This window comes from Euprymna scolopes, chromosome 1, assembly GCF_053919585.1.
Source record: "Euprymna scolopes isolate OS-2025 chromosome 1, ASM5391958v1, whole genome shotgun sequence".
Taxonomy (NCBI): Eukaryota; Metazoa; Mollusca; class Cephalopoda; order Sepiida; family Sepiolidae; genus Euprymna; species Euprymna scolopes.
The window spans coordinates 99,818,223-99,841,178 of record NC_136482.1 but is presented as its reverse complement, the minus strand read 5'-3'; the positions used below and the strand labels follow the sequence as shown (position 1 = coordinate 99,841,178).

At 32.5% G+C, this 22,956-nt stretch overlaps 1 protein-coding gene across 1 annotated transcript in view; it reads right to left on the bottom strand.

Annotated features, from left to right (window-relative positions):
- LOC145259560 (dysbindin-like) overlaps positions 1 to 22,956 on the bottom strand; it is a 49,419-nt gene that overhangs the window by 10,081 nt on the left and 16,382 nt on the right. The window contains exons 2-5 of the mRNA XM_080117251.1: positions 12,271 to 12,366; positions 10,509 to 10,569; positions 8,422 to 8,554; positions 995 to 1,150 (exon numbers count right to left, since the gene is read on the bottom strand). Coding sequence (XP_079973377.1) covers positions 995 to 1,150; positions 8,422 to 8,554; positions 10,509 to 10,569; positions 12,271 to 12,366 — 446 coding nt within the window. The remainder of the gene's footprint in view (positions 1 to 994; positions 1,151 to 8,421; positions 8,555 to 10,508; positions 10,570 to 12,270; positions 12,367 to 22,956) is intronic.

Here is a 22,956-nt window from a genome sequence, read left to right as displayed (position 1 = left end):
AATTTGTCATTCTTAGGTATAACTTTTACTGACTTACTTTGCCCACTCAATATCGCTTTGCAGTGTAAACAAAACTAATCAATAAGAAACACAAAACGACTGCTATTACCTCAAACTTGATCTTTTTCTGTCTCATTTGAAGCAGCAGCAGCTGATCACTTAAAAACTGAATTCTGAATTGTTGATCAACATCAAGCTTTGAAAGAAGCAGCAACAGTCACCATTACTATTCTTTTGTCGGCTTATCTGTTTCTCTGTTACACATGCCCTATCTTGGATACAAATACATTCACTTCTATTACATAGATTATTTGCCGATTATATTTGCTTTAGAGTTTGATCCAGAGAAAAGTTTAAAATATCATTATCAGCCTGGTATTGTTAAGTTGATATGATTTAATTGGGATAATATATTTTAGTGAATTGGGGGGGGGGGGATAGTGTCCATTGTTCATATGAAATTAATGTTATTTTATTTTTAATATATGAATAAGATCACATATGAAATCAACTATGCTGGTTTCAAATATAATTACATCTATTCATGCACTAATAGTGTTGAAAAAGGTATTAATCTGCAATTTACCCTCCCCCACCCTACCTATGGGTAGAATAGCAACTAGTGTTCAATTAATCATATGCAACAAGTTTTTTACAATATGTATTGTGTTTTGGCATTAAGATTTTGAGTGATTTCACTCAGTTCAGAGGACCCCCCACCCCGTTTCTGCATCTATTGATAAATATATTAAGCCATACTCACCACTCTAGTGTTATTTTAGATTTTGTTTGAGACTCGAGTGTCACTATAGCTAGAGGAAGGAGCAGATGTGCTCATACCTTTCCAAAGTGTATTAGTCAAAGTGATGCTATAATTAGAGAGAGCTTACAGTCAATGTTGACCATTATACTACCACTGCTATATTAAAATGAAATAACCTCATTATGGTTGATTTTTCATTAAACAGACAAAGCAGATCTATTTCCTTCTTACCTTTCATCTTTCGTAACTCATCGTCTTTTTTCTTTTTGTATTTTTCAAGTTGCTGGAGATGTGAGGTTTTGTGTTGTTTTAATTCAAGCTGTTCACCGAGATCTTCCAGTTGGACCAAAGCTGCTTCTACAGTATCACAACTCTCTTCTAAACTGGCTGATTTAAAAAATGTATACATATTTCAGATTTTTTTCTTTAGAAATTCCATCGACTTTTTTTTTTATTAGATAGAAATACAATATAAATAGACAAATATATCAGAAAAGAGAAAAACAAATACAAAATTTCATAGTGAACAGAAAACTATTATTATACTAAATGTGAGTTGCCCAACATTTGCTTCCTATTTATATTAATAACACAAAATACATGCTAAAATATTGGGATTGAGTTATGTTTTTAAAAAATATTGTTCTAATTAGCTGTAATTCATAATTAACTAAACAAGTCAATCATCTCTCTCAGCTATCTAGGGATTTTTACTGACCCTGTTCACTCTGTTGATTTAAACCTCTCTAATATTTCTTGATATCTATAGAAGAATTGGACCAAGTAAAAAATAGATACCCTGTAGCAGACGACAACGCCTGGCGGTGCCCGGCGCACATTTCAACTAACACCGGTGATTCGACCTTGACATTGGCACAAGCACATGGCATCGGTTGTTTGCAAACACGTCAAATAGCAAACATGCTCGAATATTCGCCAGCAATTTTTTAAAAATATATTTACAAAACTTTTGAAGATTTAAAAAAAAAAGTATATATTTACAAAACATTTTTTAAAGTAAGTAACAAAACGAATGTATTTAAATAAAAGATATTTAAATAAATTGGTGTCTCTTTCTGTTTCGGATTTTTGCGACCAAGATTGATTTTTATGTACCATGTTTTTTTTTAAGGGGGGGTGGTCTGTGTGCGTTTTTAAGACAATTCAATATTTATTTAATTATTCTTTAAAACATTAACTTCAGTGACAATTAATATATTTTGAAAATAATTTTTTTTTTTTTGACGAATATTCGTGAGCAAGATTTCTTTAAAAATAAAAGATATTTAAATAAATGGATGTCTTTATGAGTGCATTTTTTTTAATAAAAATAAAAATTATAAAAAGATTTCTATCTTGTGATACTACATTTCATCTTTATAAAAATAATATATTTTTAAAATCTCGATTATTTATACTTGTGATTTTATTATGCATAAAAATTGCCTCGGCCTAGAAGGATTTCTTCTTCACTGACCACCGACATACATCGTACTTTAAATAAATATTGAATTGTATTAAAAACGTACAAAAAAATGGCCAAAACCGTATAAAATGAACCTTTTTTTATAAGTTTTATTCAAACAGTCTTTATTTGAACTTAATGGACTGTTTTTTTTGTTTTTGTTTTTGTTTTTTTTACTGTTTTATTCTTTTTATCAAACAAAAATAGAACTTTTGTAATGAAATATATATTATGGACTGTTTTTCAAACATCAAAATTTTTAAATTAAAGTTTTATTTAAAAAAAAAAAAGACAAGGTGTTTTTTCTTTTCGAGATCTTTTTTTTTCGCCATTTATTACTTTGAAATTTTATTCAACAATGAAATGATAAAAAAATTTTTTCGTTAAATATATTTTTAAAAATTATTACAAAATATCTATAAAGTCTATTTTTTATGTCTGTAAATGTTTGTTGAAAGTTCAAATAAAGTTTATAATTTAATTGAAAAAAAAAAAAAAAAAAACACCTGGTCATTTTTATTTTATTTTTTTTTTAAATAAAACTAACTTTAATTTTAAAATTTCGATGTTTGAAAAACAGTCCATAATATATGTCATTATAAAAGTTCTATTTTTGTTTGATAAAAAGAATAAAACAGTTATTAAAAAGTTCTGTAAATATATTAAAAAAATTGAATTAGATGGTAAAATAATTAGTCGTTTTACCTATACATTTTACCTATATATATAGTCGTTTTTACCTATATATTAATAAGGATAATACAGAAGTAAATAAATTTTACTTATACAAGAAACATATATCATAACTTATAAATTTCCAAATGAAATAAAGTTGACTAAATAACTGTAGTGACTGTAACACAACAGGTCATATAATCTTAACAGCATTCACACATTTCTATAAGAGACTTCATCTGAAAAAGTAGATGGAATTAAACTAATGAATTAGTAAATAAATTGACTTTAAAATCTAGTGGGAGGAGGTTGATCTTTTTCCTACAGCTCTTTCTTAACAGAAAAAATGTTACCAATCTCTTTCTATTTTATCATTATTTCCATAGATGCTGTATTTCGAGTTTCTTTTTGTAAGACATTCATAGTAAGAATTTGACTTGCTACCACAATGAAAAAAGATTGCTTTCTCCCTTCACATGCCTATATCAAGCAGAATTTCCATGGACAGAGTTTCTTTGCAAGAGTTTCTCTGTGGAATACATGACTGCTTTCCAGCTGATTACAACTTGATCGTCTTCAAATTCAATATCAACAAATTCTTGTCATCAATCACTCCATAAGTAAACAAACACAGTTTGTACCATTGATTAATATTAATACTTCTATAGTGTTCCTCATTTTTCAGCTGGCAATCATCTGTAATATCATTAACCCTTCTCCTCGAATGGCTCTTAAACTTGATAAGTGGTGACCCCAAAAGTAAATATAAAAAAGTAGTTTATTAAATATATCTATGCATCTCTATAGGAGGTTCTGTCTGTCTGCCAATCATGCTTCAATTTGAAATAGCATTTTATGGGTTCATATGTCAATCTCATGTATAAATTTAACATAGCATTCTCATCGCTAAACACACAGATTAAATAAACTTTAAAATAAATAAATAAAGTTTAAATATATATTCACATTTTTTACAACAGACTGAATGAAAATGTTTGATATCTTAAAGGTCAAAAATGACCTCAAATAGAAGTCAATGAAATTATGTGATTTCCGGTCAGAGATTTTCTGTCACTTGGCAAGTTTTCAAGTAAGAAAAAAGTTTCTAGGATGCTGTTCCCAAGAGGCGGGAGGCACACACAATGTAATTATATGTAGCAAGACAAGCTCTCCATCTATAAATAAAAAAAAATATATCTCTTCTTTATTTAAAATTATAGCAATTTAATTCTTTTTAAAATAATATTCTGTCTCATCATAAAAATAATTGTCAGTTAAATATTGTTCAAATCCAGAAAAAGAATGATACATTTTGAAAATGAGTAAAGTCAGAATTGTTTATAATAGTGACATCAGATTAATTACCAACTAGCAGTTTCGCCCAGCTTTGCTCAGACCCTATATACTGTTCATAACTTTATGTGCATAAGTATATATTAAAAAGTGTGAATATGTATGGTAATGCCTTTCTATATAATAGGCTTACTTAACTACCATTGAGAAAAGTTGGTAGAGACCGCAGATGTCAAATTTTTAATTTGACCCCAATTTTAACCCCTTAACATTTATTGTTTTGGGCTCAAATTAAATTAAAATGTTTGACCCATGTCCAAGAAACCTACATCTAAAATTTCAAGTGTTTAGACCCAAAATTGGCAGAGGAGTTTGGTAGAGCTTGCAAAGGTCAACTCTGTAAACTTTGACCTCTTGGCAGCCAAATTTTTGCGCAAAAATGATTAAAAAGCTTGCTGAAAGTCTGAATACCTTTTATGTAAAATTTAAAATGTTTAGACCTAAAATTAGCTTAATAGTTTGCTAGAGATCATAAAGGTCAAATCTTTTGAACTTTGACCCCTTGGAAGCCAAATTTTCAGCAAAAACAACGATTAAAAAGCTTGCCCTATGTCTGAATACCTTTTATGTAAAATTTCAAATGTTTAGACCAAGAATTGGCCGAGTTATTTGTTAGAGACCACAGAGATAAAAATTTTTTTGAACTTTGACTTCAATTTTAACCACTTATATAAAATTTCAAGTGTTTAGACCCAAAATTGGCGAAGGAGTTTAGTAGAGTTCTCAAAGGTTAAATCGTTGAACTTTGACCCCTTAACAGCAAAATTTCTGGCCGAAACCTAATGAAAAAGATTTTCCCAAATCTCAATATCCCTTATGTCAAATTTCGAGTCTGTAGACCGAAAATTGACAGAGTTATTTGGTAGGGAAATGTACACAGACAGACACACACACAGACATTTTCACTTTTATAGATATACTAGCATGGGTGCCCGGTGTTGCCCGGGTGTTTGGAGGTGTGTGTTGAGAAAAAAAAAAAAAAGAAGTGATAGTAGGAAGGAACCTTGAACCCGTACCGCGAAGGAGGAAAAGAACAGGAAAAAAACGTGACATCTTTGCTGTTACGACCACCGTCAAACCGAAAGTGACATAGGTTTAAATTAAGGCTAGACAATCGAAAAGAGGGGATGACTTTCGAAAATATCAGCGAAAAAAGCGACACCTCCCTGTAAAAAAGTGCCCTGTTGAGGGTGAAGAAATTATTCTTTTTAGCCAATTTTACGGTATTTGTCGTCTGAAGGGTCGAGTTTTAAAACAATACTGATCTTGTGAAAATCCGTCACCTCTGTCGAAAGTTTTAGGCAGACATGCAAACATACATACATTTATATATTGGTAACTTAAATTTTCAACTCAAACCGATTAAAAAACTTGCCCTATCTCTGAATACCCTTCACTTAAATTTTCAAATGTTTAGACAAGAAATTGTCTGAGTAATTTGGTAGAAATCGCAGAGGTCACATTTTTTTTTAACTTTGACCTCTATTATGACCCCTTAACATTTATTGTTTTGGGCTCAAATCAAGTTATTAAGTTACATCCATGTCCAAGGGACCTATATCTAAAATTTCAAGTGTTTAGATACAAAATTGTCGGAGGAGTTTGGTAGAGTTTTCAAAAGTCAAATCGTTGAACTTTGACTCCTTAACAGCCAAATTTCTGGTCAAAAACGGATTACAAAGATTTTCCCAAATCTCTGTACCCTGTATATCAAATTTCGAGTCTGTAGACTGAAAATTTACAGAGATATTGTGTAGGGAAATGTACACAGACACACACACACACTGACACTTTCACAAATATACTAACTAGCAGTTCCTCCCAGCTTTGCTCGGGCCCTATGTACTGTTCATAACTTTATGTGCATATGTATATATAAAAAAGTGTGAATATGTATGGTAGGGAAGTATACACAGACAGACAGACATTTTAACTTTTATAGATATTGGACGCAATATATAATAATGATTTAAAAAGTAAAACAAAAACAAAAAAAGACTTGTACGCCACCACCGAGAATCAAAACCAAAACGTTCAGCTCACAATATATTTTTGCCTCTGTCGTCAATGATTGGGCTATGAAGACATTTATAATGCAAGACTAAAAATTAAAACATGAACCAATAGCTACTACATTCATAGCATTTGTAATGCCAGCATTCGACCATCACCTGGCAAATTTCTTTTTTTTTTTAATTATCATACTTTTGCAATGATTTTTCCCAAGTAAAACCCAAATATAAAGTTTCGCATGGATTCAAATACATTATATATGAAGTTTCCTGTCTGTAGACCAAAAACTCTAGGAGGATTTTGGTAGGCAAAATTTATTAAATAAAAATATATGCATATACATAAATATATATGGAAACAGTTTTGTGTTTACTATAAACTTTTTACGCAAATATTATGCAAGTATAAATTATGTAGAATATCTGCATTAATATAATTACACGTAATAGTTAACTAAAGATGATCATCCCATAAGAAAACCGAATAAATTAATAGGGAATTAATTAAAATGAATGTTTAAAAGAATATGCAAATTAGCTAGATCTTTTGCTAGTGAACGCAATTCCACAACCCATTTATAAGAAAGTTGTATTTTCTTTTTAAATAAATAGAAAAGAGGGTTTTTAATATGAATATCAATACACACGCAAAAAAACAAATTTATAGGAGCATAGATAATTTCATTCATCCCGAGGAAATCTAAGAAAACAAAACACCAGTACAAATATTAGAATATATATTTTTAACGTTATTAAATGTATGATCCTGTTCCATTTCAGAAACGGAAAAAAGTTGCTAGAAATTTGAAAAAAGGGGGCATAGCATTGTGAAAGAGAGTAAGATATTTTTTTTTAATTTGTTTATAATGTCATATAGTCGTTAATATATTTAAAAATAAAAAAGATTTTAAAAGATATGATGCAATTCATATTCTTTTTGGAACAAATATGTTCCTTACAACTCAAACTCAAATGTGAAACCGAAATGAAATGAGTGTATTTTTGTTATGAAATTTATCAACTGATTATATATATTATAGGAGGTGTTTTCTATAGTGTGAGAGAGTTAACCTGTGTCTAAAATTAAATTATGTTCTTTTAATAGAAGTTTATTAATAATAAATTATAGAAACCTCCACGTTGTTTGATTGTGCTTGAATTTGTGATTAGCGCTGATTCAAGAAGTCTCTGTCACAATTTATTTGAAATAAATTTATTTTTGCTTGTTTAAAATCAAAAGTATGATAATGCTGCAATGAATGAGAGAATAATGCATTCAGAGAATTGCTATTTCTTATATTTCTTTTATGTTCATTGAGCCTTTTTTCTAATCACATTGGGTTTCACTAACATATCTATGATGGCAATTTTGACAAAGAATGGTGTATATGTCTGCATTGGAAACTGGTTTGTTTTGGAAATGTTTTGTTGTTTTAATATTTGTTTTATAGTTTGTGATGTGGTTTGTATCATTGGAATTTCTAGTTTTTTTAGTGTGTTGCAAGTTATTGTATTATTGGTGTAAGTAAAAGATGTCTGTTTATGAGAGAACTGTCTGGTGTATATGATTTTTGCTTTTTATCCTGGAAAATATTTGCAAGGCTTCTTTCTTAGCATTTAATATAAAATATGTGGGATATTGCAAGGTTTTCAAAGTATTTGTAAGGTATTTGAATTCTTATTTTCAAATATTTGTACTGGTGTTTTGTTTTCTTAATCTCATTCATCCAGAGGAAGTCTCGAAATAAAGATGAAACATTGATGAACACATAATTTGGTTTGTTCCTTTTTTATTTCTCTCTCTCTCTCTCTCTCTCTATATATATATATATGAGAGAGAGAGAGAGAGAGAAAGACACACACACACACACACAATTCCTAGGTGTTTGTTTATTGCACTAATGCTATAGTGTGCTAATTTATTTTTATTTGTATGTCGGGCTGATATACTCATATTTTTAGATACAGTCAAACATCTCTATAAGAGTGCCTATAGATCAGTCCATTCTGCATTACTTGATTTGTCACACTTATTTGCTTCATTTATTGGAGATGGTTTGGAATGAAAGTTTAATAGAAATGATTTTGCTTTCAATAATAGTTTTACATTCACATGATTTTTCTGCACAACTCAGTCATAATTTTTCACTTACCTAACAAATCAGTGAGATTCTGAAGGACACTCAAAAAACTTGGCAAACTTTTGACTTCTCGATAGAATCCAGTCAAATTATTGCAATTCTTTTTTATATCACCATAAAGTATTTGGATTTCTCGATCTGCTGCCTGGAGAAATTATAAAATTAAAAAGCATTAACTTGTCTATAAAACATCATAAAAATGAAGATGAGCTTTAATCCAGGAGATGATAATAATTTTTTTTTTTAAATGTTTACAAATAGGGTTTATATATGTAAATGAATATAAAGATATCTTCCATAGCTACCAACGTAATAGATGTACTGAGACTAAAGCTGCTTTCAGGACTGCCAGCAACCACTGTAAAAGAGTAATAAAAAATGCAAGAGAGCTATATGCTCAGTCCATTAAATCAAAAGTAGCTGAGGAGCAGCTTGGTTCCCACCAGTTTTGGAAAATACCAAACAGAATCCTGAACAGAAGCGTGCATTCTATCCCAACCATCATCAATGGACCTGAGGTCATCTCGTCAACATCAGACAAGGCCAAACTATTTGCCAAGAACTTTGCAGCTAATTCTACCCTATGTGATGAAAGCCATCAACTCCCCATATTTCCTCCTATAACACACAACACGCTATGCAATATACAAATATCTGTGCGTGATGTCGCCAAGCTAATCAAGAACCTTGATTCCAGTAAAGCAACCGGTCCTGATAGCATTCTAATTATAGTGCTGAAAAAGCATCAACTAGAACTTGCCCCCATACTTACGAAACTGTTTAAGCGTTGCCTTAAGGAGAAGTGCTTTCCAACACCCTGGAAAACCTCATCAGTATGCCCTGTATTTAAAAATTCAGGTGATAAGTCATCCTCCTCTCAGTACAGACCAATAAGTCTCCTGTGTGTCATGAGTAACTTGCTGGAATCCATATTAAATAGAGAAGTAGTCAACCACCTCAGCAGAAATAACCTTCTTAGTGACATGCAATATGGTTTCCATTCTGCCAGATCTACAGCAGATGTGCTAACGGTTATATCTCATAGGATTAGTGAATCTCTTTACAAAGGCTTCCTTTCTAGGGTAATTGCTCTTGACATATCAAAGGCCTTCAAGAAAGTATAACATAAGGGCCTACTTCACAAGATTTCCAGCTATGGTATAACTGGAAATGTTTTCTCAATCATTAAATCATTTCTCTCTGATAAGAGTAGTGGTTGGTGGGCAGAAATCAGAGGCCCTCAGTATTAATGTTGGAGTCCCTCAGGGGTCCATCCTGGGGCCAACACTCTTCCTGATCTACATCAATGATCTCCCAAAACACATACTTAAATCATTCGTTGACATCTATGCTGATGACACAACCATCTATGGCAACACATCAAAGGCAGTAAATGACAAAGTTCTCTCTGATTCTCTCACCTCTGATCTCGAGCATGTGGTACAGTGGGGGAAGAGGTGGCTGGTTACTTTTAATGCATCTAAAACCAAGCTCCTATGGATGGCTCTCGTCTAGGATTTGGCCATATTTCTTATTATACTTTTTAAATTACTGATATAGTGCATGATGAGGGAAATAAATCAAATATACACATTGCAATATACATCACTAATGTAGAAGCTAAGTAGCACAATAGAAATTTACTTTGATCTCTTCACTTTTTCAGAAATGGTATAGGTTTAGTTACAGATAAACACTACTTTAACATAAGATAAAAATGCAGCTTCATTTTACTAATTAATATAAATAAAAGATGAATATAATAGATTTAAATAAGTAAACTAAATGAATATAGTGTTACTTCACTGTTCTCTTTATTAAGTAGCTTTAAAAGCTGAACAGCATTCCTTCCGAGACTGTACAATTACTGCCATTTTAAACATGGTATTATATATTGTATTATTTTTATAGGTATCAGAAATATTCATTTTGGTAAATGTAATCAAATCATCCATATTAGATATAGATTAAAACCTTCTTAAGTTCACAATTCTAATAATTATTAAAATATAAGTTGTAAGTGGACATAAAATAGGAGAGCATTGGTCTGACAAATAAAATTTAAAAAATAATACATAATCAAAAATGGTAATATGTACCTCTGCTTTCTTGGCATTTTCTTCATTAGCAGTTTGGACGTCTTTCCATACTTTTTGGTATCTGCCAATTGAAAATAGAATTTTTTTGAATAACAAAAATATATGAATACCTATAGAATTTTAAAATATTTTGAAACAAAACAAAGCATTCTAGAAGATCCTTCAACAAATGTTTTTGTCAACTGATAAGTTTTAGTATGGATTAACAAAGAAAGAAACAAAAAGAATGAGATTAATAGAAATATATATTTTTTAATATAGAAAGTACTTATTTATTTGCCTCTCCAAAAGGGCAAAGTAAGACATAAGGTCAGCATTTAATGTGGGAAAAATCCAGACTCCTAAAAGGGGCACTTTGTATTGGGACAAAAATTAAAATTCCCTCAGACTAGAAGGATCTTTCCTCCATTGATCAAGAACAGATAAAGTTTAGTATCAGAATAGATGCCATACATTGATCTTTGCAAAAAAAAAAAAAAAAAGAACTAAAGTTGTGAATGTACTGGAAGTAATGTGCACAATAATGAAAATAAATGCTTTATTAGTCAAATAGTCAAATTAGTTGTGTTTATAGTGGTCATGTTAGCAATATGATCAACCAATGCAATCTATGGCTTATACAATTTCTGGATAACTACTATTCAACAAAATGAAATTTTATGATAGATATATTTTTAAAAAAATGGTACTTGTACAGTTTAACCAAGACATTAAAAAATGAAAATATTGAAAAAAGGTTATATTGCACATATCCGTTATGGAACAAAGTTCCCAGAAAAAAAAATTCACTTAATTTCATCATGTAGTTTTTTTTTTACAGCAAAAAAACAATTTGTTATGATACCGAGCAAAAGGTTCGATTTTTAGGAAGAAAAGCGAGTATTAAAGATGGGGAGGGAGTGTCGGTGCTTTAACTGGAGTTATCTCTCCATGGCGTGTTTAACAAATTTCATAATGGCTGCCTTCAACGCGATCTCATAAGAATGTGTTTTTCTGCTGTAAAAAAAAAAAAAACTACTCAATCAAGTTAAATGAAATTTTTTTTCAGAGATCTTCAGTCCAGAACGGATACGTACAATATAAACTTTTTTTCGATATTTTCATTTTTTAATGTCTTCATTAAACTGTACAAGTACCAAAAAAATATAATTGCATATTTGTATTTAGTTCATTAGTTTTCAAAAGCTTTAATACAAAGAATTGCAATCAGATAAATAATTTCTTATTTGAAGTGATTTTAATTTTTAATCAATTAGTTAAATAATGAGAGAAGTATGTGATGATTTAGATTATAGCTATGAGTTTGTCTTCAGTCCAGCAGAATAACAACCTACATGTACATAGAGTAACAGGTGAAGAAAAAACAGGTATGATTTTGAATTATAATGATTGAACAGTTAATTACTAAGAAGTGTATTGTAAATAATTGATAATCAAGAAATTAAAGAGTTATCTGAATTTCTATTTACTTGCCTCCCCATGATGGCAAACTTAGACACAATATCATTTTTTCATATGGAGATATTCAGTTCCCTAAAGAAACATTTTTTGGATAAAACAAAAATTAAAATTGCTCCAGTCAAGAACGATTTCTCCTCCTCATAGATGGAACAGATATTACACTTTGATCTACCTGGCTGTACAATACCTATAAGGCTCTGTCTATCATGCTTACGTTTGAAACAGCAGTGCCATCACTATACACACAAATTGAATGAATACATCATAAAAGTAGCTGTTCTTAGTTTCATTTAGTACTTACTTATAGAGAAGATCAGCTCCAGCATCATAATTAACGTTGTCCGTATTTGTTTTCGTGGGTGGGACGACTGCATCATGCCCTTTGATTAAACTGATCCTAAAGTTAAAAAAAATAAAAAGAGAAAATAATTAAAGTAAATAAGATTTTACTCGATATAACAAATATTTTAAAAATATATATTATAAAGAAATTAAAGCATTAATTTCCATTTGTTGATAATTCATTGCAATCAAGAAGTTAACAATAAACAAACAATAATTAACAGAATTTCATATTTGGTAAAACTGACTTCTTACCATAGATAATTTCGACAATAAGATCTATCACAACCTTCAACCAATTATCTGCGATTAATGTGGACTTGGCCACATTTTTGATCTTAGTTGATTTCCGGTTTAATAGATAAACCCTCATTTCATTTTTTCATGTGCAAGAAAAAAAACTTGTCCTCCTTGACTCTCCCACATTTGAATTATTAGCATACCTGGCATTTGAATAAGTTACACTGTGAAATAAAATAAAAACAAATGTATAAATATGTGGTTTACAGAAATGTATTTTAGCTAATACTCTCTCTTTCTAATGTGGCCATCAAAAGTTCCTTTGGATCTCAAGGTGTTCATCAAATGACCCCTTGGCTTCCCTAATGTCCCCAATAGTTAAACATCACCTTTTCCAATATCCCTCTTCAAACCAAACCAAAAAAAAAAAAAACTCTTGACAATTTAAGATTACTGTTATTGCAACAGCATTCACCCTCGTTAGATTGATGCAGCTTCACTCTTGGCCTGCACAATATACCAAACCATGGTAACCCATGCATGGTGGTCCTAAGCAAGCTCACAAGAGATGGTTAAGCAATCGACCCTCACAGACTGACCATTTTGTAGTTCTACCTGATGGTTGTCGTTGACATCCTCAGCTGCCCAACAAATACGCTTGCACCACCTAGACAGAGAGGTAGGTAAAATTACATCACAAATTAATTCTGACTTTGAGCAACAAACTGCATGCTCAAATCATCAAAACATCACTGCAATAAGATGGATGGCAGAGACATTAGAATATTTGAGATTAGAAACATATTATTCATTAATCTTACTACAAAAAGATTTCACCTCATTGTATAATGAGAGATGGATCTAATGAGTAATGCCACTGCATAAGGTGGCTTAACAATGATCAATCTCTTTTCTAGGCAGATGCCAAATAATATAGATGTGTAAAAGGAGCATTTGTGGGGAATATTCTAACTCCATTCAGGAGGGAGGGTATGAATAGGACAGCAGTTATAAGTAACAATTCATGAAATGCTTCTCCATATTGGCCAAAGTTAAAATAAAGAAACTGTCATTCAGATGTTTATAGCTAATATTTTTTCCTTTTAATCAAACTTAAATTTAACTTTAATTTAAAATAATTTTTTTGGGGGGGGGGGGCAGTTGTAATTTTGTACAATTGTAGTTTATACAAACATAAATATGTCTATATAAGAGCGATCTCAGAGGACAGAACTTTTATTTATAGGAAACAGTTATAATCACAAAATACATTTTCAGATCCCTCAAGGATGGTTTTAAGTGATGCACTATCTCCATTGTAGATTTCAGGTTCTACATCATATCGATTCAGACAACAACTCTGATCTGACTCTAGGCACATTAGATCACCTCCATGAAAGCTTTATACCAAGTACATCACTGCAAAATTTTGCCTGATGACAAGTTCTGATAATTCTTATACAGGCACATCCATCAGTATCAGCTGTAATTTTGTATAATTGTAGTTTATACAAACACACAATAGATGACTAACTCCTAAAACATGACTGTATAATAAATAAAACGTTAAAAAATAAAATAACTAATACTTCTTTGTTATTGAATTGCAGAGATTGTAAAAGTCTATGATAACTGAAGTACTCATGCCAAAAATTGGAATACTAAAAGGTTAATAAAGCAATTTCGTTTTCATAACAAGCTTATTATAAAAAAATAATCCAATTTCTTTTTTTAATTCTAAAATTGTTTCTATTTATAAAGTTGGGAAATTTATCACACTGAAAATGACATTAAAACTCTAATTTCATCTTCAAAATAAAGCAAGTTCAGCTTCTTTATATACTAAGCATGTCTATGTGGTCAATGTATTTGAGCTGATTTGCAAATTGATTTTTAACAAAAATTATTATTATTAGCTATTACTGTTTTCTAAGAGTTCTATTTAGGCATATTTTTCAAATCGTGGATAAAAAATTAACATTTTGTGTGAAAAGAGTTGGACTTTTTAGAGGTTGTGATCCATTTCTACATTGTAAATTGTCACACCCCCTAAAAAAACATAAACGTATACACTCTACAGCAAAGCAAATGGATTAGTAAGTATTCCCTTTTTCTCATATTCATTTCATTACAAAAACATTCCATCATAATGCATTTTCGTTCATTTGTATACTAGTCAGACATTACATTCTCTTGTAATATTATAAATTAAAATCAAATCCACCACAAACTACCATCACCACCCTAAAAAAAAAAAAAAAAAAAAAAATGCAGACACACACACCTATTACAACAAAGCAAAGAAATCGGTGAGGACATTCCTAAACATTTTTATTGAGTAAAAAAAAATCTTTCCGGTCAATTTACTTCTAAGGATTACAATTCCTAGTTTCCTTAATTTTCCCAGGCAACACTGAGGCACATGTCCCACTAAAAATATCTTTCCTTAATGAAAATAATGCGTGTGAGTCTAAAATTTTATTAAGTAGGCAAAGGAAAAAAGCTTGTAACAAGATATATTATGTAAATGAGATGGTCAAATTTAGAAAATAGAGACAAAAGAAGATTGCTGTTTCCCACATGATGACATAAAACTAACCTTCTTATTGTTAACCTACATTGAGGAGGAAGAAGAGGAAGAGGAGGGGTTAGAAAACTAACCCTATTCTCAACATACATTAAGCAGAGGGAGGATAATGTAGAGTACAATACTAATATACTAAAATCACTGCTTCAAAGATTATACTTTTCTGTAAATTACAGCAATGCTATGAGTGTGTGTATGCGTGTATTCAGTTGGTTTTAGTGGACAATGGGGCACTTGGTTGTTCATGGAGAGAAATAAGAGCAATTAAATTTAGATACCAAAGTGCAAAGAACCCTTCCACCTCTTCATATTACAAAGGAAGTATAACCGAACTCAACCCCTGAAAAAGTAGTTTAGTCTGACATCTATCAACTCTTCTGTGGTTACTTAAAGCCAAAACATGTAAAAGATTAATTAAACACAAGCTAGAAAGACTTGTACGTATCAGGTGGATAATGAAAGTCAAGAGTGAGATTTTTTCAGTTAACTTCTCCACCTTCAAGTCAGGCATCGGAATTGCATATTTATTAAATCAACTCCTGAATCAAAACTCTAGTTCAAACTTATCCCAATCGTTATACAGTGTAAGTGAATTGAAACTTGTGATTTGTAATGGCATTCACCCAGTTGAGCCAGTTCCAGTGTCTCATACTAAGGCAGTCCATCCACAACAACTGACAGCTGAGTTCTTAACTAACCTCAGCCATCCCTGATTTCAACAACAAATACCAAAAACGTGGGGGCCAGCTATCAGCTCCATGTCTGTCTTAACAGTGTTAATCCAGGTTTCAGCTGGCCATCTATGCACTTACATCTTGCATGTATGGTATTATTTGAGATTTAGTCAGAAAGGCAGATGTATAGGATGTGGCTGTAGTTAGTACATATCAAAGACTGTGTGAAGATCTTTTTTTGTGCAAGTGAATGTATAATATATGCAACTATATTTGAACTTGGGTTAACAGATCCCATAGTCTACAGCAGTATCCATTACACTACTTATGCTTCCCCACTAAAAAAATGGAGCTGAGAGACCTTAGGCTATTTTCATACTTACCCTTTTCATATAACAGCATGAACAAATTCCACAATGAACTCAGTTTCATGGAGAAGCAAACGAATGCCAAGCTCAAAATATTCAATGGAATTTATTTTGTATGAAACTAAAATAAAAAATTTTTTAATTTATTTATCATATAACTAATATTATATCAGCAAAAACATGTTTGTTTCAATCATTTGTTTTTCTAATGAGATGCCAATGATCAAGGCCAAGAACCACTTGAGAATAAGTGTTACTGAAATGGATAGGTTGACAGGTGAATAATGATGAATACTACCAAATTAAAACAGCCAACTTAGAAGACAGCAATTCTTCTATCTCTATCAGAAACATCACTCATGAAATCTGAGGACCATAGGAAAAGACATGGTGGAAACAAAAAACTACAAGTAGTTTTCGGACGATTCCTAAATTTTTTCCGATTTCAATTCTGATTCTAGGAAAATGTTGATTAATGATTCCAATACCAAGTACGATTCCGATTCCCATGAAATTGTTGTTTTGAAATATACCATTATATAATCAAAGTTTCTGTGTAGCAAAAAAATTTGGTCCGGCAAAAAAGTGGAAATACAATTAAGGGAATTTCGAAAACAATTTGATTTTTTTCATAAAATTTCTTTCATTGAAGATAAAAGTCAAAACAAATATTTTAACCATGAATTAAACATGCACCATAAAATTAATAACAATCAATTTCAGGAGTTATTTTATATATTAAAAAATATAAAGAAAAAGGGCGGACGTACACAAATACTATCCCTGTAACGAAATACACATCGGCTCCGATGTTGTAAGTTGTTCGACTGAGAGAGAAGTTATTATTTTTACAAGGAAAGAATTTTCGCATATGTGACCTAGTTTGTTTTTTTTTGTTTTTTTGGCTTGAAATTTGCTCATGATTTTTGTTATTATGATTTTATCTGTTTTTTTTTTTTTGTTTTTTTGCCGGAGTTTATGTAATTATTAACAGGAAAATTGGTGAAAGTCAAAATGGAATCCGCATTATTTTTAAATATTATTTTCAAGTTTAATTATGTTCACGGGACTGTAAACCATTCACAAAATTTTGTGGATCCGCTTACTGGTGTTTGCACCAATAATATTGAAGCCTACTGGTAGTGGTCCCATATTAAAAGAAGACTGAAATACATATCGGGATAAGTAGAAGAAATGAAATGGTCTCATGTTGATGAGGCTATGTATAGAGAGGCTTATAACATGAAAAGTGAAAAAATATTAAATTTTGAAACATTTTTAGAGCATCTGCATGAAAAATATGGTAATTAAAAAAACATCTACATAAGCTTTGGGAAAAAAACAAGTTTTGAACAATTGAAATTTTTATTTTTTTATTTTTGAATAAAAAATAATTATTAAAACAAAAACAATAGTGTTCGTTGAGTAGTTTTTATTTTATTTAAGAAGATAAAAGGTACTCATGCACTTATTGAGCCGTGCTGAAATAATGACATTATTTAGAAAGCCATTCTTAACATGCGAATGGAAGGATGTTGTGTACCTATTCTGTACTTTCGCCTAACAATTTAATAAAAACAGGTATCGTAAAACTTTAATTAAACTTGAAAATACTATTTAAAAATAGAGTGGGTACTTTCACCTAACAATTTAAGAACAGGTATTGCAAAACTTTAATGAAGCTTGAAAGTACTATTAAAAATAACGCGGATCAATAAATGCACTAGCACCAAATAACATTTCACTGTGTTTCGATCTACAACATTCCATAAGAGGTACGTACATGCTAAAGCTTTTTGTTTATCGCCACAAGTGCTAATTTTGACTTTCACCAATTTTCCTTTAAAAAACTGAAGCGAGGTGCTCGCTGGGCAAAAACAACGAGCATCTCACTTACGATTAATTTTTCAAAACATTTATACGAAAGTAAACATCTGGAAAAATCAATTAAAAACAAACAAATCATCAGACTTAGCTCTTTGTAATAGATGTGAATTTATTTGCCTAGAATATCTCACTCGTGTTATTTTTTAGTCCGAAGATAAAGAAAAGAAATCCTTCTTGACCAGTTCAATGTTTTTTGACGTTACGTTGGAAATTAATCTTTATAGGAAATGCGTCGAGTAAGGAGCTGAAGGAAAGATAAGAATGTTTTTCTTTCTTTTTGTGTGTTCTTTCATCAAGGGAAATCGGCGCAAGGTGTGTTGCGCACAAGCGACGGAGCGTGACAGTAACGCGTCTTAACCTTTCAGGTGCCGAGCAAAAAAGAAATCGAGAGAGTTCTTGAAATTTGGCGCCACGCCTTTTTTTGTCTTTCTTTTCGGAGCTCTCCGGAAACGGTGAAATGTTCAAATGTCCTGACAAAATAAATTCCCGGGTAGACGCTACATACCCCCCCCCCTACTAGACAGTATGTCGAACAAAAGAAAGTGGAAAAGTCACTGGGTATACACAGCAAATCGATGAGGACGTTGCACTAATTTGCCCGATTTGATAGAAGTTGTAATTACTGGTGAATCGCAGTTTCCGTTCTGAACTGCAGTGTTTTGTGTCCGTTTGCGTGCTAGCACATCGTCATCCAGAATAGCTTTCTTCAGGCGATCAACACTGACTGAATCTCGTCTTCCGTCAATGTCGATAACGAAAAACTTTGAGTAGCGTTTCAATACCTTAAAGGGACTGGAATACGTAATCCAAAGGGCATGCGCAAGAATTCGAAAAGGCCGAAAGGAGTTGTGATCGCAGTCTTAGAAACATCCTCTGGGTGTACGGGAATCTGGTTGTACGCGCGAACAAGGTCGATTTTGGAGAACACTGTTTTTCCGTGAAGCGAGTTAGAAAAGTCTTGCAAATGCGGAATAGGGTAATTGTCCGGAGTAGTGCGACTGTTAAGAGGCGAGTATCATTTGAATTCGCCGGCTGATTTTTTTGGCACCATGTGGAGTGGCGATGACCAGTTGCTATTAGAAGGTCGAATAATGCCTAAATCCAACATGTGCTGAAATTCTTGTTTAGCCGCCCTTAAACGATCGGGTTTAAGTCTGCGCGGGCGCGCGCTCACAGGCGGTCCCCTTGTTTGGATATGATGAGTGACATCGTGTTTGACTTTGTCACCGTTAAATATAGGACGCGTTAATTGCGGGAAACCTCGCAGCAAATCTGTATACGGATCCGTGGTGTCTTTACGTATAACTGGGCTGATCTCGGTCGACCCACTGATTATGCCTTGCACAGAACGTCCAGTGTTATTATCAATGAGTTTGCCGCGTTTGACATCTACAAGGATGCCGAAATGGCGCAGAAAATCCGCCCCTAAAATCGGAATGGGTAGCTTTGCGACGATGAAGACCCAACGTAGTGCGTGCTGTAATCCAAGATTTAATGTTATCGATGTCTCTCCGTAAGTAGGAATAGAGGAGTGATTCACTGCGTGTAGAAATAGGTTTGATTGAGGACGCTTCTCTTTCACGAACTTCTTAGGGATGATACTGACTTCCGCACCGGTATCAACGAGAAATCGTATACCAGTGGTTCTATCAGTCACGTACAGGGTGCGACGAATGTTGTTCTTGCCAGGAGTGTCTGCCGCTCCTACTGCCTGGCCTGGGCGTTTCCCGAGAGACGTTTCTTCGTATATGAACATGGCTGGTGGCATCGGTAAGCTCTTTCATCGAAACGCGCGTGGTACTTGCAGAGCCCACCGCTGTTCTGAGTGCTGCTAAATCGCCGGGGACGGACTCGCTCAGTGGGGTGCTTATGCATTTTTGGTTTGAGCTCGAGGTCACGTAACTGTTCACTCAGGTCGTGAATCATTTGAGCCTGTTGCTCTAGTTCCTCGCGTATATCCGTGGAGGGGTTTGCGACGTTAGGCAGGGCATCGTTAGAGTTGGGCGTGTGAACTGGGGCTATGGAAACGGTCACGTCCATAATTTTGTCAGTTAATTCCGCTAGCTCCTCAATGGTTGTGGAGTCATTCGAAGAGGCGAGTATCATTTGAATACTCGATGGCAGTCTATTAACGAAAAGTTGTTTAAGTATGTCCGGCGGTAGTGAGTTCTCACCCATCAACAGCTTCATATGTCTGAGTAACTGCGATGGTTTCTGATCTCCGAGTTCTTCTTCTACGAGAAGTTGACGAAGGCGTTTTTGCTGTGAATCGGTTGTCCTCCGAATCAATTCCGATTTGAAATAATCGTAGCTGATCGATCTAGGGGGTGCCATTATCAAGTCGCGGACTTCAGCCATCACTTCGTGCGTTAATGCGGCCACCACGTGGTTGAATTTCGTCACATCGCTCAGAATCCTTTGCGTGTAGAACTGGGCCTCTACGTGTGCGAACCATAATGTTGGATCGTGCGTCCAAAAAAGAGGAATCCTCAAAATAGCCTGAGTAGCCGTCGTTGAAGGAAGCGCCTCACTGTCCATCAGGGGGAACGCGTTGAAGAGAACGATGATTGCAGAAAATCTCCGTGAGATCCGTTACGCCTAGAAAAACCGATGCGCCGCTAAGGTCGACATGTACGTCATTTCGGTGTGCGCGTAGTCGCTGAGAATTTTCCCTTGTGTGATTACAGGTAATATCCACATTTCCTTGCGTGTTCTGCCAAAGTCTGACAAAGAAGAGGGGTCACCAGTGAAGCGGGGTGCTCGCTGGGCAAAAACAACGAGCATCTCACTTACGATTAATTTTTCAAAACATTTATACGAAAGTAAACATCTGGAAAAATCAATTAAAAACAAACAAATCATCAGACTTAGCTCTTTGTAATAGATGTGAATTTATTTGCCTGGAATATCTCACTCGTGTTATTTTTTAATCCGAAGACAAAGAAAAGAAATCCTTCTTGACCAGTTCAATGTTTTTTGACGTTACGTTGGAAATTAATCTTTATAGGAAATGCGTCAGCTGAAGGAAAGATAAGAATGTTTTTCTTTCTTTTTGTGTGTTCTTTCATCAAGGGAAATCGGCGCAAGGTGTGTTGCGCACAAGCGACGGAGCGTGACAGTAATGCGTCTTAACCTTTCAGGTGCCGAGCAAAAAAGAAATCGAGAGAGTTCTTGAAATTTGGCGCCACACCTTTTTTTGTCTTTCTTTTCGGAGCTCTCCGGAAACGGTGAAATGTTCAAATGTCCTAACAAAATAAATTCCCGGGTAGACGCTACAAAACAATTAGAATCTCTTCAAACATTGGGTGAGGCACTTAAACCATTAAAAAAATAATAATAATAGTAACATAAGTGCATAAGCACCAAATTTTTTTTTGTTTTGTTTTGTTTTCATTCTGTTTGTTAAATCCAGCCCAAAAAATAAATAAATAAAAATAACAAAAAAAGAATACAAAAACAATAAGAAAAGGGTATCGTAAAACTTTAATTAAACTTGAAAATAATATTTTAAAATAGTGTGGATTCCATTTTGACTTTCACCAATTTTCCTGTTAATAATTACATAAACTTCGGTAAAAAAAAAAAAAAAAAAAAAAAAAATACAGATAAAATCATAACAAAAATCGGTGAAGCTTAGATAAGTAGGTCCGGTAGACAAGCCTCATTCTGACATTCGGAAAATTTAGGTTAATAACCGGTGAAGCTAATCCTTTTGAATGAAGATGGATATAAACAATATTTTTAAAATTAATTTCTTAATTTTACTTAAAAACAAAATGTAAACATATATAAACAAAATATTTTAGAAAATAATTTCTTAATTTTAAATAAAAATTGATTATAAAGAATTTTTTTTTTAAATAATTATTGAAAAATATTGCAAAGTGTTTACATAGCTGGTTCTTTGAGATAATAGGGGCGCCTGAAACCTCTCTTCCAAAATGAAAAAAGCTTTAGTGTCTTTACTATTTTAAAACGTTTTTTTTTCCTTTTTTTTTTTTAAGTTTGTAACACAAATAGTGGCTAGTTAACTTAAAACAACAAGTGTGCATGGCGGAAATTCTTCAGGGTTTAAATGTATTATAATGCTTTTATAGTGGTCAAAAAACGTTTTTCAGCCACCATATTACTTCCTATTTACTTGCCTCCCAACGAGGACAGAGTTAGACACAAGCTTGGTTTTTAATGTAGAGCAGCGTTTATTACTAAAAAACGAAATGGTGAAATATAAAAGCAAGTTAAGCTAAAATTTAATAAAATTTGTTTTTAATTCAAAGAATTAAAGAAAGAAAAAAATTCGAAGAAATTTTGAAACTCATTAAACTAAATAACTTACCTTTAAAGTGGTTAATAAAATTCTTGTATATCATATTAAATATGTTATGAAAAGTTCTATGACGTTTTTATCATAAATTTTTGACAGCATTAATCTTACTTCAAACAAACAGTTCAACTTAAAAATATAAGAGAATCGTAATGAAAGAATCGTAAATCTAAGGTACTTTTTAACGATGCGATTCCGATTCTGATTCCCCCCAAAATATACAATTCTTACGATAACGATTCCAATTTTGATTAATCGTCTCACCACTAGTTACAAGGTAACTGAAAGTAAATGTCAGGTGCACTTTCTATTCTATGGATTAGCATTAATTAATGACTACATTGAAAAAAGAATGTTAAGAAACAATCATGAAAATTTTGTACAAGAAATTATGATTTGTGTGATGGAATTTACAGACAGTTGTGTTACCAATACATTAGGAGCAAGCTACCTGGATAAGAACTTCTGTTAGATATAGCAGCGCAATGCCAAAGGTATTGCTAGTCGACGATTATGATCGTTGTAATATTTGTAAAAATAGAATGCTATCATAACAAAATAAATA